The 18,644-nt window shown below is 39.2% G+C and overlaps 1 protein-coding gene across 1 annotated transcript; it reads left to right on the top strand.

Moving 5' to 3' along the window:
* The first annotated feature begins 6,780 nt into the window (after positions 1-6,780).
* Positions 6,781-12,183, top strand: LOC130456513 (cilia- and flagella-associated protein 251-like). The gene is made up of 2 exons (XM_056813314.1): positions 6,781-7,415; positions 11,741-12,183. The coding sequence occupies exons 1-2, from the start codon at positions 7,215-7,217 to the stop codon at positions 12,152-12,154; spliced, it is 615 nt and encodes a 204-aa protein (XP_056669292.1). The 5' UTR covers positions 6,781-7,214; the 3' UTR covers positions 12,155-12,183.
* Positions 12,184-18,644: the final 6,461 nt, after the last annotated feature.

Below are 18,644 nucleotides of genomic sequence, written 5' to 3'. Positions count from 1 at the left end.
ACAGTGTTGATGTAAGGATCAAATGAGAGAATCCATACAGAGCATTTCACAAACCTTTGTCAATGGTCAGTTATTATTATTGCCCAAGATCAGTTGGTAAGAATAAGAACCCATGAAAACGACCAAATAAAATAATATTAAAAAAAAAAAGAATAAGAACCCAAAGCCATGATGAATGTGGAGCTTCACAGTACATAAGACCCATAGATTTGCGTTAGAAGGAACCCTGGAAACCATCCAGGCCAACCTACTCCTTTTACAAATACGGAAACTGAGGTTTAGAGAGGTAAGTATGTGTAGGGTCACACTGAAACCCTGACTTCATTCTAATCTGTTCTACATGAAAAGCACTTCCATAATGCTGCAAGGCACTCAGGTTCTCTTAGAACAATATGGCTGGAATAGAAGACCGGTGATTTTCGTGAAACTGTGGTGTTATTTTGTATATCCTGCTTTCAATTTTTCTAAGTTTGTAATCTAAAAGCTGCCTACCCTAGGCTACTGACCTGAGGTTCCTGGCTTGTTTGTTAGGTATATTGTAAAGAGGATGCTGTAAATTCTTACAAGCCATTCCCTGCATTCTCGAATGTTGCAGATTCTAGAAGTCAAGGTCAATCGTTTTCAGACATGCCCCCTTTTTTCTTTTTTAAACATAGGAACATTTGTTCCTCTCTAGCCCAGCAGTACTCCAAAATCTGAGATCTTTCAAAGATTATGAACAGAGGCTGAGCAGTTACATCAACGAGAAATTTTAACACCCTATGATATCGTTCACACAAGCCTGCTGACTTGCACTCTTTGTGGAAGGCTAGATGCCTTTGGATTGGTTCTTCATTTATCTTTCATTTCCACTTCTTGTTAATAATTTGATTCCTACCTTTCCCAATCCAAAGATGGTTCTCCTTGGAAGAGGATGCTGTAATTCTGCCTGTTATTTGCCAACCATTATTATCATCCCATCTCCTTCACCTTGTTTACCCACCCCTATGATCAGTCCTTTTCCTTTCTTTTCCTTTCTTTTCCTTTCTTTTCTTTTCTTTTCTTTTCTTTTCTTTTCTTTTCTTTTCTTTTCTTTTCTTTTCTTTTCTTTTCTTTTCTTTTCTTTTCTTTTCTTTTCTTTTCTTTTCTTTTCTTTTCTTTTCTTTTCTTTTCTTTTTTCTTTTCTTTTCTTTTCTTTTCTTTCCCTTTCCCTTTCCCTTTCCCTTTCCGCTTTGCTTTGCTTTGCTTTGCTTTCCTATTTTTGCTACCAATAATTGGGTTAAAATATCCTTCTTGTTATTAGCATGTGTTATAAAAAAACTTCAGTTCACTTGGGGAGCTATAGAGCTCTTGAATTTTTTCTTCCTTCCTTCCTTCCTTCCTTCCTTCCTTCCTTCCTTCCTTCCTTCCTTCCTTCCTTCCTTCCTTCCTTCCTTCCTTCCTTCCTTCCTTCCTTCCTTCCTTCCTTCCTTCCTTCCTTCCTTCCTCCTTCCTTCCTCCTTCCTTCCTTCCTTCCTTCCTTCCTTCCTTCCTTCCTTCCTTCCTTCCTTCCTTCCTTCCTTCCTTCCTTTCTTTTTTTAAACCCTTACCATCTTAGAATCAATACTATGTATTGGTTCTAAGGTAGAAGAGTGGTAAGGGCTAGGCAATGGGGGTTAAGTGACTTTCCCAGGGTCACACAGCTAGAAAGTGTCAGAGGCCAGATTTTAAAACTATTCTTATAGGAGCATGGTATTCTTTTATTATTTTCATCCTCTATTACCTACCCTTACTTCTATATCTGTTTAAAAACTGAATTTTTGAATGAATTCTCTCTATTTGCAACATTGATTTCATTAGCTAATTCCCCTCCCCACTGGCCCTTTTTCATCCTCATTGGATTAATTTTTGTTTGTGTCTTTAGAATTTCATCCTTAAAAGATTAAGGGTTAGGGTTTAAAAATTAATTAATATAAAATCCCCCTGAAGGATGAAGGTGTTTACCTTGAAGGTAACCATAGAAAGGCCAGGTTGAGAGAAAAAAAAAGATCTTTATTCCTTTTCAATTTTTAATTTTTTACTACCAGTAGAACAAGGCACAATGAATGTGCATTAGCCTTAAAAAAGCAGTTTTCCCTTTGGTGACTTTTTCTGCAGTGACTCATAAGATTTTGAATTAAAAGGAAAAGTTTGCAAATGAAAATTCCTTGTGAAATTTTCAGTACTTGAATCCCCTCCTTGATTGACTCTACTGGCCTTACATATGGTACAAAGAGGTTAGAAATGGATCATACCTTAAAAGGGAAGCAGATTCAGATGCCATAATGAAGTACTTGGAGGGGGGAAGAGTGAATTTAGAAAACATAGAAAGAATGAATAAGTAATAATAATACCAGCTAACATTCATATCGTGCTTAATATATGCTAAGTATATAAGCCCTTTACAATTAGAATCCTATGGTAAATAATAAAACACAAAAAGTGGTTAAGGAGGGAAGATGAAACTTTGTGGCATACTGGAAAGATTGGTGGACATGGAGTAAAGAAACTTTTGGTTTGAGTACTAACTTTTATACTTACAAGTTTTGTGACCAAAGGAAAATCACTGAAAATCTCTAAGCTTGTTTTCTCATTGGTAAAATGGGGGTCGTATCTACACACCTATGATTGTTAGAAAAATAATTTATATACTTCAAAGTATTATAGAAAAGTGAATTATCACAATTATTCTATTATGTGGTCTTTGGGAAGGACACTCATCAAATAGCATATTGCAGGGATTCTTAATGTAGATTTTAGTGGTCCATTAACTTGTATGGGAAAAAGATTTTATCTTTGTTTTTGCTAATCTTTAATTGAAATTTAGCAATCTTTCAATTATGAATGTACATAAAACATTATAGTCAAAAGGGAGTCTATAGGTTCCATTGGATTGCAAAAGGGGTCTGTGACACACAAAGGTTCCCTGACAGTGGAAAGAACAGGAAACTAAGAATTTGAAGGCCATGGTTCAAGTTTTACTTCTCCCACTCATTAACTGTGTAATAATCTTGAGTGGATCACTATTGTCTCCATTTTTACATCTGTTCAAAATGAAGAGGTTGAAACTAAATTGTCTATAATATTGCACCTTGGGTCCCCCATTTCTTCTTCACATATGGATCTGAGCTTAAAGTACCCTGTATCTGCTCGCTTAAAAAAAATAGCACATGAGTATTTACCACTAATATTTTTTTAAAAACTTGTTAGATAGAAGATGAAATTAATTCAAAGCAAAGACAATTAATGAAGTAGTATAGCACAGAAAAAATGTTGAGGGACTATTTTCCTTTTAATCTTGGCTTTCATGACTACACAGACCCATCAATGGGAAGAGGGGACATCCTAAGCCTCCATCCCGGAGAAGAAACTCATATCCTTTATGCTGGAGGGCTCCACTTTGTCTTCTGGAAGTATTATTGAGTGGCTCCCTTCACTTACTTCCTGCTAACCTGGTTGGCATGAACCTCTGAAAGGCATGCATGTAAATCGTTTTCAGGTATGTGAGTGAGGTATAAAGTATCTCTCAAGTAATTCTCTTTACTAGTGTCACATCACTCTTTTGATTGTGCTTTATTAGTCTTGAGTTTGCTGCTAATTGATGTCAACTTGAGAATGCTTCCAATTTCAGTTGTAGTATTCAGCTTAGGGGTTATCTTTTCCATATAGAAAGAAGAGGAGTGGTATCTCCCATCTCTCTTTTAACTTAATTAAAAAAGACCCTCAAATATCCAGTATCAGACTAGGAAAAAATCCTTAGCTTTTTTTTTTTCCCTATTGAAGATTATGACATTCTCAAAGCCTTTCTCAGCTGGTCTTGATAAGTTTTCCTCCTCAAAAGGACAGTTTTGTCTCTAGAAACTCAGAATCCAGAATAGCCAGTTAACTAAGTAGCACCTGCAAGCACTATACTTTTTTACCTTAACTTTCTATACACCAAAGCATTGGTATCTGTTCCAAGCCTCTATCTGACCTAGAATTAGAAAGTTCTTATTACTTCAACTTAATGTCTGATTGCTAAAGGGCATCCCATATCCTCTCAGAAGCCCCCTTTCAACACACTGCTAAAGAAAGTATCTAAGTCTAAGGATTCTTATTGGTCTCCCATAGACAGGAATGGGAGGGGAGAAAAGTATTTGACTTCTACCTCAGTCACTTTTGTTTTAAATTCTTTCCTCAATCATTCAACTGTGTCCAGCAATCTGCTTTGAACCCTCCTATTTAATGAGCTCCTTCCTAGTTCACTCCTATATTTTACCTGTTAGATGGTCAAACAACTATATACTTACAAGGCACAGAATGTGCTTGTATGCATTCATCAGTCTTATAAAGACTTCTAATATTGGGGTGATGGTTTTTAGAATGCTTTTTAGAAATGGAAGGATCCTTAGATTTGATTCTTTCAATTAAATAAATATATGAATGCCAACAATGTGCAAGTCACCATAGGGAACATAAGGTATGGACCTTATTCTTCTAGAAGTTTATTATCTAGTTGGCAAGATTAAGAAATAAACATTCAGTCTAATCCCCTCATTTGATGAGGAGCTGAGGCAGTTACATAATAGGAAGACCATTGGATTTGGAATTGGAAGACCTTGATTCAAATCCTGTTTCCTACCCAGTAGCTTTCTGAATTAGGCAAATGATTTTGCCTCTCAGGTCTCAGCTTTTTCCTCTGTAAAATGAGGGAATTGGATTAGATGTTCTCTAAGTCCCTTCCAGCTCTAAGAGTCTATGCATTTATTCTGATGAATGACCATATTTTTGTAGCTGAATGGAACTCATGATATAACTTTGAACAGGTAGTCCCTTTACCTTTCTGGGCCTCAATTTCTTCATCTATAAAATAGATGATTTCTGAGATCCCTTCCACATCTCAAATTCTTCCCAATTTCCCAATTTGTCCTAAATTCCTCAAATTCTTTAGTCTAAACTGACTTGCCCAAGTGAGTTGGAAAAGCAGGAGTTAAAGCTAGATCTTCTGATGTCAGAGCTTTCTCCATAATATCATAATGCTTGACATAATGGAAAGAGCCAGCCTCATAGAAGACCATGGTTCAAGTCCAATCTCTGACACAAACTGGCTGTGCCAGTTCCTGGGCAAGTTACATAAGCTCTTATTCCTCTAGCCAACTAAAACTCTAAAGCTGTAGAGAAGGTTCCTACCTGCCCTTGGCATCATCCAGGGATTGCATGTACAAAATGAAAATAACATGTCTAGCTCCTCTCCCTAGGTTCTACTGGACAGATCTAGTCAGTGGATCTCCTTTTGCCATGCTAGCTTGGGGCTTCCATTGACTCTAGTTCATTAGTCCATGTGGCTCTTGGGAAGGAGATTAGCAAAAATTTAGAGCTATTTAGGGATTATTTCATAGAATCTCACAGCACAATGTTAAGAAGGAAGATACCCCTCCACACACTGGCCATCTCTAACACTCCCTCATTGGTACTTCTGTTCAAGTTTCCTCTGCTGTTGCTGGGGCAGCAAGTGACCAGGCATCTGGTAAAGTCAACTCCCACCACACCCTGCACAAAGCTTTCCTTATTTCCCCTTCTAACAGGGCCAAGTTTGAAAAATTTTTTTAAAAAATAGTGGTAGTTGTTAGCTGGTCCTGCAGCATGAAGTACTGCCTGCTATGAGAACGTGGAGGGCATGGTCTTTGTGAGGCTGCTCCAATAACACTGAGTGACAACCAGTGCTCGGTCTTCAGGCTCAGGAAAAGCCCTGATTAAGATAATTGGTGTTGAATCAATCAATAAAAAATAATAGCTAATATTTAGATAGCACTTTAAGGTTTGCAGAGTATTTATTTTACCTCTATCTTCTTTTCACATCTTTCTGAGGTAGGTACTGTTATCTCCATTTTAAAAACGAGGAAACTGAAGCTAAATGAAGGTAAGTGACTTGCTTTGGGTCACAGTAAATGTCCTAGGCAGGATTCAAACTTGAGACTTCCTGACTCCAGAGCCAAAATCTTTTCTATTAGGTATTTAGCTGTCTCATCAATTCATACCCATACACGAATTGTTGTTCATCACCTACTATGTGCCAAACATTATGCTAAATACTAGAAGACACAAACACAACAATGAAAGAGTTCCTACCCTCATATAGAATAGAAATTTTATAATTTTTTTCCTCCCTTTATTTGTGGGAAAAGCCCAGACTTGGAATCAGAGGACAAAAGTACAAATCTTGCAGTTTGGCTACTTCTTACTGGAATGAACTGGAACAAGTCACAAACAACATCTCTGAACCACAGTTTTTACATTTATAAAATGAAGGTGATTATTAAGTTCTCTAAAATATGACACAACCTGCCAAGTCAATTGTTTCTTCTTTTCCCTTTCTAAAGAGATGAAATAAGTCAATGCCATCTGTCTTTGTTTCAGAGATGATAAAGAGTCTATCATTCATCCAATTATCAGACACCTACTTGGTGCAGAGCACCACTGTGATGGACCACGGAAGGACACACAGGTTTCAATAAGAAGTAGTGTGTCCTCGTGGAGCTTATAGTGTAGTCTGGGAATGGGCTTAGATGCCAAACAAGTTAAACAAGATTATATATATATATATAACATGTCATTATGTGGGCTGTGTCCTAATGTTATAGTCAAGTTTGTGGAACCTGCTTGAGACAATCTACTAAAAAAAAATGAGTCCCCACTTGGTCCACAGGATCAAAATTCAACACATGACATCATAGTAAGGCTAAAGGATGCTGACTTTAAACAAAGGCCAGGTAAACAATACCACAGGGTTAAAACCAGGCAACAAATACTCAACCCAGCCATTTCCCTAAAATACCACCTCCTAAACATCCAGGGACTTGAGGCTGGGAGTCCACTCTCTCTGTCCTCCCTGCCCCTATCTCCATCACAGCAAGAGAGGGGCCCATTACAAAAGTTCACTCACAAGAAGATGCTCTGACCTTAGTATATATGTAGCAAGTGGTATTGGGCTTCTCAGAACAGCAACCTGAAAGCACAGTGGAGATTGATGCTGCCTCTTTCTCAGTATAGTGACAACACACTCTGGGGGTTCAGACCTTTTGCTCTGCTTCCCCCTTTTGCTCAGTCTATTCTGCCATGAGTCAAATGCAACCGAAGGAAGCCTTCTTGACTCTGCAGCCATTTTATTGGCTCTAGTTTTCTGATCTGGTACCTGAAACTGCTTCTTGTCTTCTTCAAGAATCATCTCACCTCCACAGATGGTACTAGAGATGCTTCTCTCCTATCAGAGTCCTCACAGCTTTGCTGATACCATCAAGCAGGCATCCAAGCAGCCCAAGATTTATGGACAAAATGAAACAGAGATGGAAGCTTGTCCACTGATGGCAGAGGAGATCTTTGCTGCCCCCATTACACGGGACAAATGGATCAGAGGGTTGCAAAACAAAGTATTTTGTGAGGTCTGAGGAGGAAGGGCTAAGGGATGGGTAGAAATTCAGATGATCAAGAACAATAATGGATATTTTTAGGCAGAGGGTGATATGAAAAAGGTGGGAGGTGGAAAAGCACAATATGTTCTTGGTGGGTAAAGAATACAACTCTCAGTTTAACTGGACCATAGAGATTATAGAGGGGATGAAATAGATCTAGAAAGGTGAGATGTCACCAAATTATGGAAGGTCTTGAATAGCAGGCAAATAATTCCCTTTCTCCACAGTAAACTATTTGAAAATATGGGATGTTTTTCAGTTTGTTTCAGTCATGTCCAACCCTTTGTGACCCCATTTGGGGTTTTCTTGGCAAAAATACTGCAGTGGTTTGCCATTTCCTTCTCCAGCTCATTTTACAGATGAGAAAATTGAGGCAAACAAGATTAAGTGACTTGACCATGGTCACACAGCTAATAAGTTTCTATAAGTAGGATGAGTCTTCCCGACTTCAGACTGGCATTCTATCCACTGTGCTACCTAGTTGTCCAAAGGTTTGGGAACATTCTCAATTCATCCTTGTATTCTGATAGTCTTAGCTCAGGATCATTATCTTCCAATTAACTTAATAAATATTGGTTAAATTGGATTGCATTTTTAGGTGATCAATTCAATTCAATCGAGGTAAATATTAAATGTTCTGTTATGTTCAAGGCATGAGAAGGAAACTTGGCATAGTGGCTAGAGAACTAGCCTTAGGTCCTGGAAGATCTGGGTTCAAATCCTCCTCTGATACACAAGCTGTGTGACTATGGACAAGTCACCTAACTTGTCAGTGTGCCCAGATGACTCTCTAAGACTCTTAAGTTGCAGAGAAAGCACTCATTTGATATGGTGTAAATGAGGGATCTTAGCAGCCTAAGAGAATGAAAGGAGCAATAGATTTAGAGGCAAAACTGGAGTTCACATCTTAATCCGGCCATTTAATAGTTGTGTGATCAAGGGCAAGTCACTTAACCTTGGTGGGCCTCAAAATTTTCCTCCTTTATAAAATGAAAAGGTTGATTAGATGAATCCCAAGGTCCTTTATATTTTAATGAGACTATAAACTCTTCAAGGGACTGTTTTATTTTTGTCTTTGTAATCCTAGTGCCTAGTACAGTGCCTTACATGGAAGATACTTAATAAATGTTGAATTAGGGGGCAGCTAGGTGGCACAGTGGATAGAGAGCCAGACCTGGAGTTGGGAGGACCTGGGTTCAACTCTGGCCAAGGATACTTCCTAGCTGTGTGACCCTGGGTAAGTTACTTAACCTCTGTTTGCCTAGCTTGTTCCCTTCTGTCTTAGAAATGTTACTTAAGACAGAAAGTAGGGGTCTAAAAAATGTTGAACTGAATTGAATAAAGGGGTTCAGGTGGGGGCTGGAATTGTGAACAATCAGGCAGTTATTACCTCACAATGCTTCCCATTTCTAAATGGTAACAAGGTGATGATAGAAACTGAGGCTAAAAGTCTGATCAGAGCTGGTCTTAAGTGCTCAGTCCTTGGGTCTAGGGCCATTTTATACATGGAGGCCTTTCAGCATTTCACATACCACTCACACAGCCATTTTCATCTTCTCTCAAACAGTCCTTGGTGGGATCTAAACATCCCTCATGCCAGTGAAGGTCCAGTTCTCAGAGCAGGCTTACGGGGCTCAGCTGCCAGTTGCCAGCCCTTGGGAAGCCTTGGGGATCCTCCTTTCAGAAATCCATGTTGACATGGGATGGAAGGGCCTGGCTCTCCACTTTAGGGCATGTGCAGGTATTGTGATGCTTTTCTGTTCCCTTCTATACTCTGTGGTGAAGAAAACATATTTCGGTGGGCTGCTGAGGCAGAAATGAAAATGGATACAGAAGGCCTAATAGTAGGGTTAAGGATGACTCTCTGAGTTCTGGAGGGCTTGGTGGGTGCCCTTCCCTCCTACCAGCCAGCTGATGAGTGCATGCTAGGGAATCTTGTTTTTGGGTGGGGACATCTTCTGTTGGTGTCTCCTTTGATACAGGCTCTTTGTGAGATCCTTAAAGGGCAAAAGAGCCACCAGGCTCGGTGACTGAGTTTGGGAAAGATCCAAAGCATGAGGAGCAACCTGCTTGACCTAGCACACAATGGATTAACCAAGCAGGAAAGAAATTCCATGCAAGCAAGAAATTCCAAATAATTTGTCTATTATTTCCAAAGCATTTGGAATTGAATTTAGTGGTGGGAAGAATGTTTTTAGATTCTTATTTTAAGTTTGAGCCCATTCTCCCCACAGATCAAAATATAGAGGAGAATATACACTTTTTTAGGTTTTTTAGTTCTTCATATATCAATTTTTTCAATAAATATTCCTTTGCAAAAGCTAATTGGTATCAATTGGCTAATTAATATTGAGAAATCAATTAGTTAAATTGATAGTGGAGAGGACTAATCCCTGGTATTAATGATGACATTGAGGAAAATATTAAATGGCACTAGGAAATGATAATGGTTCAGAGTGTACCAGAATGAGGGCTCAAGCATAGAGCATTAGAGAAAACCTCAAACATAACTTCTTTGGGTTACTCCTAGACTTCTTGTAGCTAGCAAGCTCTATGGATCTAAGTTGGTAGTATCCCTTATGGAAAGTAAATCTAGAACCTCACTGTCACTCTGTGTACATGTTTGTGTCTCCTAATACAACCTGGAGGCAGCTCCATCCTACACAGATTTGTTCAGGAGGCCATGTGCTAATTGACCTCCCAATGGGGGAAAGTCATATAACCTCTCTAACCTCTTACCCCCAGGGCCTTTCAGAGCTCTGAGACTCATCCGTATACTAAGTGGCACCAGGAAGGAAAGAGTTAATTTCTCCACTGGGATAACATAGCCTTTTTGTATGTAATACATCCAGTTATGGTTCAGCTAACCAAAAAGACCTTTTCTCTACCATGCAGTAAGCAGGAAGGAAAGTCTTAGTCAAGCATGCCCTAAAATGGACCCATATCTATTCAATGCTGCTATGAATTTCCAGAAGCAGGTTCTCCAGGGCTCCATTTGGGCTGGCAGAAGGCAGAACCCTATCCCCCTGCACATGCTCTGAGAACTGGGCCCTCATGGGCCAGACCCACCTTGCTCAACTTCTTACTAGAGGCAAGTGGATCTTTTAACTTCTAGGTAAGATAGTCTCAAAACTCTCTAGGCATCCTATTAATCTTCTCTTTGTGATCTACTTCACATCTTGTAGGATCACAGTAGGATAGTGGGATTCAGGAGTTCTTGAATATAAATGTTTTCTCATTGGTTGATTGGAAGAGAACTTGGAAAGGAAAGGGTTAACCATCTATTTCTAGACTGTTAGAACATAGAACAGGGAATTTCAGAGCTGGATCAGACTTTGGAACATAGAACAGAAATTGTTAGAGAAAAGACGGGTCTTAGAAAACATCTAGTCCATGAGCCCTCCTTAGTAGAGGAAGGGAAATTCTTCCCTCCCCAAATGTCTCCACTCAGTTCTGTCTGACTGGGGATACTTCAAGACTTTGGGATCTGGAGACTAGGAAACCAAAAACACATCTTTGGTTTATTTTCTGTCATCTGTGTTCATTCATCTCAGAATTTTTCCTAAAGAAAAAAGTAGAGATGAGTTTTTTCTTTTGAATAAAGAAAAAATAAACAGAATCATAATAATAATTTTCTGCCAATTGGAGGTTATCTCAGTCATTGGGTATTGTGGATTCTGAATTTTAAATGTGATAAAAGAATTTAGTGCTCTGCCTTCATTTTACAGAAGAGGAAACTAAGGCCCAGAGAGAGGGAAATGACTTGCTTCCAGAGGTCACACACAGGGGTAAAAAGGTAGATTCAGGGCTAGATCTCTGGATTCCTACATTAAGTAATGCCTTTTCCACTACATTATGCTACTTGTTTGGAAAAATTTCAGACCTGTCTGGGGGCCAGACTGCTTTATTCCTCTGTTTCTCAGTAGCCTAGAGAGGAAGGCAGAAAGCAGATGTAAGGGCCTGGGGTGGGGGCAGTGGGGTCTCGGGCGGCATTCTTGGGAACAGTCAATGGGACAACAGGTAGCAGTGATGAATTAGACAGGAGTTAGTCTCTAGCAGAAATATCTACCCTTTCTATTTGGAATGTAATTGTGGCATAATGGATTCATAGTCTTAGAGAGTTGAAAGGGACCTTGTAGGGTCACACATTGCAACTCCCTCATTTTACAGACAAGGGAGCTGAGTCCTGGGGAGATTAAGTAACTTGTTCAAAGCCACCCAAGTTAGTAAATGGCAGAGCCAGGATTCAATCTGAGTCCTCAGACTCCAGAGATCCAGTGCTCTTTCCACCACAGGGATCCAAAATGTGGAAGAAGAACAAGAGAATGACACAGAAAAGAAGAAGGAGGATGAAAATGAAGAAGAGGAGATGGAAGAAGATAAAGAGGAGCAGGAAGAAGAGGAAAAGAAAAAGGAAGAAGAGGAGGAAGAGAGAGAAAGTAGAGCAAAATGAGGAGGAAGAGGAAGAAAAGGAAGAAGACGAGGAGGGGGAAGAAGAACAAGATGAAGAAGAGGAGGAGGAGGTGGAAAAAGAAGAAGAAGGAGAAGAGGAGGAGGAAGAGGAGGAGGAGGAAGAAGAAGAAGCAGAAAAAGAGAAAGAGGAAGGGGGAGGTATCCAGCAGAAGGAAGAGTCAGCTTCTTTTTTCCCAAAACTTATCTGCAAGGATGACTTAACCCATCCATCCAGTTGGATATCTACCCTACTTTAAAAAGTGCTTCAGTAAAAGATCTCACAATATTTATTTGTTGATCTGTGCCATCATCTAATAACTCGTTTGGGTTAAAAACAGTTTGGTATTCCTTAAGTAGTCTTAATTCTCTTCCAAGGTTAATTAAACCCATTTACCTCCTTAAGAACAGGAGAGAATAATCCTCATCCTTCTCAAGCCTGTCCTTAATAAGCTTAAAAAGAGACATCACCCAACATTCTTCTCAGAATTCCATTTTTGTATCCTATGTCATATATATTATTTTCTGCATTTCTTCAGGGTTCCCCACATCTTATTTTTTTGGTACTAAATTAAAAAGACAATTATTTATTATTTAGTGGGGAATTATTTACTGGTTCCTAATTTAGAACTAGAAGGAACCTCAGAGGTCAATCTAATCTAAACCCCTTATTTTACAGTTGTGAAAACTGAGGCCTAGGAGGTGAAGTGACTCTGCTTTGAGAAGCAAGATTCAAACCCAGGTTGATTGATTACAAAACCAGTGCTTTCTAAAAACATATTATGCTGGTTGTCAGGAAAACACTGTACACAGTAACAGCAATATTGCAGAATGATCAATTGTGATAGTCTTAGCTGCTCTCAGCAAGACAATGATCCTGGACAATTCTGAGGGACTTATAAGAATGCTAGCCACCTCCAGAGAAAGAACGACTGGAGTCGGAAAGCCAGTGAAAGCATATGATTTTTCACTTGTTTATTTGAGTTTATGTTTTGGGGTTTGAGTTTTATAAATTATTCACTTATAAAAATGAATAATATGGAAAAAATTAAATGAAAAATTAAAAAAAATATATACCATGCTGGTTCTTAGAGGGCCTTCAACATACCTTTTGAAAGCATAGATGAGTCATTCATTATCTCTACTTTTGTGTATCCAGTGCTCTCTGCCCTTGGTTGTTATCACTATTTTCTACTTTTTGATTATTAGTAAAAATAATGCAACATTGAAGTCCTCCACTGATAGGAACACAATGAACTCTTCCATGAACTTCTCTATTAATCCCTTCTGTTCCTCATCCCTATCTTTCCTGTTGAATTTCTACATGCCCTTCAAAAGTCCAACTTAAATACTCTCATAGGAAATCTTCCCTGATTTTTCAGGTAATAATAATAATGAACAAAAACCAAAAAGCACACTTTAAAGCTTTGCAAAGAACTTTACATATATTAATCTCAGGCACATTTCTAATGTACTTAGCAAGGATTCTTGAGTATGTGTATCTGTGTTTGTGTCCTATTCCCTCACTGAACTGAAAGTGCTTTGAGAGTAGGCATACACACGCGAGTAGCTAAAATTTGTACCTCTACTAGCACCCAGCCTAGTACTTTATTTTTTTTTAAGATAATTTATTTTACCAATTACATGTAATAACTTTCCACCTAAATTTTCTGAAGTTACATGATCCAAATTACTCACCTCCCTCCCAGCACAGTAATTTGGAAGAAAAGTTTGTGGTATTGTTGAATATGTGACTCAGATTTTCAAAAATTATTTTCTCACAGCAATTCTACAAGGCAGGTAGTAGTACACCTTCTTTCCACCTTGACAGAATTTGGAATTTTAATCTCTTGCTCCCCAGCGGGCAGTCATCTACATTAGCTCAATCGTCTCTGACCTATAATTTTAGGGTAAACATTTTAAAAGAAGATTTGAGACAAGGCAATATGCTGGGGACTGACATTTGGGATAATAGAATTAGAACTTTAATCAAGACCAAGTTGAAAATAAAGAAGGGATACCTGGAAAGAGTGATCTGAAGACTTGAAAAAACAAACCCTATTTACTTATTTTTAAGTTTAAAATATTTTTTGAGTTCCAAATTTTCTCCCCCATGCATTGAGAAAGATAAGCAATATGTTATTATATGCATGTGAAATCATGTAGAACATTTCCATATTAGCCATGTCCCAAAAAGCAAGAAAAATGAGGTAAAAAAAATTATATTTCAATCTGTACTCCAGAGTTCATCAGCTTTCTTCTTGAAGATAGATAGTATTTTTATCAATGAGTCCTTTGGAACTACCTTGGATCATTGTATTGATCAGGGTTGCTAAGTCTTTCACAGTTGATTATTGTTACAATTTTGCTACTTCTGCTCATTTCATTCTGCATCAGTTCATATAGGTCTTCCCAGGTTTTTCTGAAACTATCCTAATCATAGCTTAACTTGTTTAGTCCTTTTCCAATTGGTTTTTAAACATACTTCATTAATTTTTAAAATTGAGCTCCAAATTTAAATTGAGTTCCAAACATCTGAAGGATTTTATGCCCTTATGGTTTAAAAGTAGCTTCTGGGGGCAGGTAGGTAGCTCAGTGGATTGAGGCTCAGGACTAGAAATGGGAGATCCTGGGTTCAAATCTAACCTTAGACATTTCCTAACTGTGTGACCCTGGGCAAGTCACTTATCCCCCATTTCCTAGCCCTTACCTGGCCTGCTTTAGAACCAATAAATTCTAAGAAAGAAAGTAAAGGGTTTTGTTTTTCTTTAAAGAAAACCCTTAACTTCTGTTTTAGAAATCTCTACTAAGTATTTGTTCTAAGGCAAAAGAGCAATCAGGGCTAGGCAATTCAGGTCATTTTAGATCTGAGGAAACTGAGTCCTAGAGAGGTTAAGTGGCTTGTTCAGGTGATAGGGTCTGTCTAGAACCCATAAAACTCAAATAGTTTTCAGATGGGCACAGCATAAAGATCAGACCCTTCTCCTAGCTCTGTAGACTGACATTCCTTGATATCTTTCTTCTCCAAATATGTCTTTTGAATTCACTGTTGGCTCTAAGCTCCCTAATATTACTAGAGTGTGTTTTGCCAAGGTCTTCCCTTATTTTTTATTTTTAAATTAAAATTTTTTATTTAATTAGATGATTTAGAATATTTTTCCATGGTTATAAGACTCATGTTCTTTCCCTCCCGTGCCCCCAACCCCCTCCTGTATCTGACACATAATTCCACTCGGTTTAACATGTGTCATTGATCAAGACCCATTTCCATATTATTAATATTTGCACTAGGGTGATAATTTAGAGTCCACTTTTCCAGGCATGGCCGTACCGCCAACCCTTGTGATCAATTAGCTGTTTTTCTTCTGTGTTTCTTTTCCCACAGTTCTTCCTCTGGATGCGGATAGCGTTTTTTCTCATATGCTCCTCTGAATAGTTCTGGATCACTGCATTGCTGCTAGTAGAGAAGTCCATTATGTTTGATTCTACCACAGTGTATCCGTCTCTGTGTACAGTGTTCTCCTGGTTCTGCTCCTTTCACTCTGCATCAGTTCCTGGAGGTTGTTCTAGTTATACCTTCAGTTGATTATTTCTTTGAACACAACCTCCCTTATTTTTTGATGATAGTTGGATAGAAGTACTGTAAACAGAGCAGTACAGTTCAATCCTGGTAGGAAAACCAGTCCAGCTCCTCAGGCTCAAACCCTCGGCTTGTGGTCTCTACCAGGAGGAAATTGATGCTTCCCCTGAAACCACTCAAAGATCTCCCCTTTCTTTTCTCCCATGTTTTTTCCTGGTCCTTTTCTTTGCATAGCATTGCATAGAATTTGGAACTATAAGGGATCATTCACTCAGAGATCATTCCAGTCCCATCACTAAGGGAACTAAGAACCAGAGAGGAAAGAAATTACCCAAAGTCAGACAAGAACAACTCTAGTAAAGTTGGGATTTGAACTCAGGTCTACCGATTATTGTGTTATTTCTTGTAAATCAAATCATGTCTATCCCTACCTCTTCCTCTCTTGGTTGGTGTGTGGGGTATTATGGGAGTTCTTGTGTCAAAAGTCTTCCTTTTGGAACAGGTAGGTGGCTGGGTGGGTAGAGAACCATCCTGGAGTGGGAGATGGCCTCAGACACTTCCAACCCCACTGGACTAGCCTTTATTGCTCTTCTGCTTTAGAACCAACACTTATTGGCTGATTCTATCCCAATTAAATATGTTGCCATTTATGTGGAGCTAACAGTTTGTTACTAGATGTTGCATTGCCTGAGGGTCCAAGTCATATTTGAATGACTGATTACATTGAATCTGGGGAGTCAAGGGCTTTCAGAGTGATATGGGAGTCTACATATAAAGTGATAAGATGGACTGAAAGAGAAATGGATCTCTGCAGGTTGTGTATTGACTAAGAAAACCATTATAGGGTGGAAATATGTTTTGCATGATAATACATGTATAACCCAGATCAAATTGCTTACCATCTCCAGAAGAGGGGGGGAGGGAAACAATTAGATCTTATAATTTCAGAAAATGTATGTAGAAAATTGTTATTGCATATAATCGGGAAAATAAAATACCTTAAGAAAAAGAAAATCAGATATGGGGGGGGGGGGCAATAAGGTGGTTTAGTAGGTAGAAAGTAAAGTCTGGAGATGGAGGTCCTGAGTTCAAATTTGACCTCAGAGACTTCCTAGCTGTATGATCTCGGGCAAGTCACTTAACCCCCATTGCCCAGTCCTTACTGCTCTTTTTGCCTTGGAACTGACACTTAGTATTGATTTTAAGACAGAAAATAAGAGTTAAAAACCCCCCCAACCCAAAGTCCTTCCTAACTTGGCTGCTTTCTACCTTTCCAATCTTTTGCCTTGAAACTGATACTTAGTATTAATTCTAGCACAGAAGGTAAGGGTTTTACAAAACAAACAAAAAACCACAGGTGACCATTCACCTTGCAGCGGCCACTGTGGGTTTGACACTTTCAGACTCAGTGAACTCTGAGGGCACTTGAACTCAAAATCTGATCTTACCTTGTGTCTCCGATGTGGTCTGTGGTAAGTCATTTCCTCTCTCAAGCCTCTTAGGTTGCTTATCTATAAGATTAAGTGGCTGAATTAGGCAATTAGCTTGACATACAGTCACTTCTAGCTCTAGGTCCTATGATGTCCTCATTTGATACATGGAGAAACCAAAACCTAGAGAAAGAAAATGGTAGCTGGGGGGTACATTGTGAGTCAAAGGCAAAGTCTGGATCCAGTTTTCCTGACTCTGACTAGGGCTTTCCCTCCTCTATCAGTCTGTTTCCTTGACTGTGAGCCAGAGAGTGTATCAATAATAAGATGTTAACAGTCTTTTATCCTGAGGCACTTTGCAAAAAGCAAGAATCTTAGCTCCTGTGACACCTTTCATCTCAAGACTTCAAAGAACTTTATGGTCATAAAACTCCCAACAGCCTTAGGGAGTATGACTTTCTGTACTTATTTTTGTTAGTTCAGGTGAGGGCTAATAGCAGTGACCCTATTTTATAAATGTTTACCCAAGTTTAAAGTACCAAGAGGTGGAAGCACCTGGAATATTCTCCCTTGTCATCTGCTGTCTTAGAATCCCTAGCCTCTGAGGCTCAACTCTTTCTCCTATTCTCCTATTCTCCTTTCCTGATTCCCCCCAGTTGCTGGTGCTTTATCCCTCTTCACATTATCTTGTATTAACTGTTCAAATGCTGGAACCCCCACCCCCTTCCCATCCCTTCGACAGCCTCCTTAGAAGGTGTTTGACATTTATCTTTGTATCTCTATTACCTATTACAGCGCCTAAGCACAGAAAAGGCATTTCATGAATGTTTGCTGAATTGAGCAAAGATGAGAAATAGTTTCCCAATGACATTTAGTGATTTGGATGGGAGAACCATATAGGAGATGCTGAGCAGAGAGCCAGGAGGTAAATCTTGAATACATCTACTCTCAATTGAATTTATCATCTTCCCCAGAATATTTTCCCTTCTCACTGATGGAGCAGTCAGCTCCCTAGATACCCAGGTTCTGGCGTTTGGAGTCCTGTTGACTTCTCTATGTCTTTCACATCCCATGAATCCTCTCCCTTTGATCTTTACAGTATCTCTCTCATTCCCACTCCTAGTTCCTTATCTTCTCTTACTGGGTCTATTACAATATGACTCCTCTCTGGTCTCCTTGCTTCTCTTATCTCTCCTCTCCAACCCATCCTTTATTCCCAGAATCATCTTCTAATGTCTTATACAAAGCCCTTGCTCAAAAGTCTCCTATGACTTCCCATTGTTGATTGAATAAAACACAAACGTATTAGGTTGTTATTGAAGGCGGTTGCTCTCCTCCCACCCAATTTTCCCAGTGTGAGTTGACATTTACATCCCTCTGATATGCTCTGCTCCAGGCTTGTGCTGTCTTCTCATACCGTAGTGCCTTGGCAAAGGTGGCTTATTCCAGGAAGGTACTCTCCCCCTCTCTCTCTTCTGAAACTCCCTCAAGAATCTGCTCAGCTGCCACCTCCTGCATGAAGCCTCCCCTGCCTTCCTCCAACATGGAGTGATCAGACGTCTCACCCTTTTGTTCAATAGCTCCTCTGCACTCAGTCAGTCTCATGCAAATAATAGTTCTCTTCATACCTAACTTTTCATCCATTTACATGGAAAGCTGTTGGAGAGCAGGTACTGGGATGTTGTATCCTCTCCTCTTCTTCCAGTTGGGTTCTGCATGGTTACTTATACAAGGTATCCC

The sequence above is a fragment of the Monodelphis domestica genome, chromosome 1, assembly GCF_027887165.1.
Source record: "Monodelphis domestica isolate mMonDom1 chromosome 1, mMonDom1.pri, whole genome shotgun sequence".
In the NCBI taxonomy this organism is placed as follows: domain Eukaryota; kingdom Metazoa; phylum Chordata; class Mammalia; order Didelphimorphia; family Didelphidae; genus Monodelphis; species Monodelphis domestica.
The sequence above is the reverse complement of the archived record's forward strand: the minus strand, read 5'-3'. Positions and strand labels throughout refer to the sequence as shown.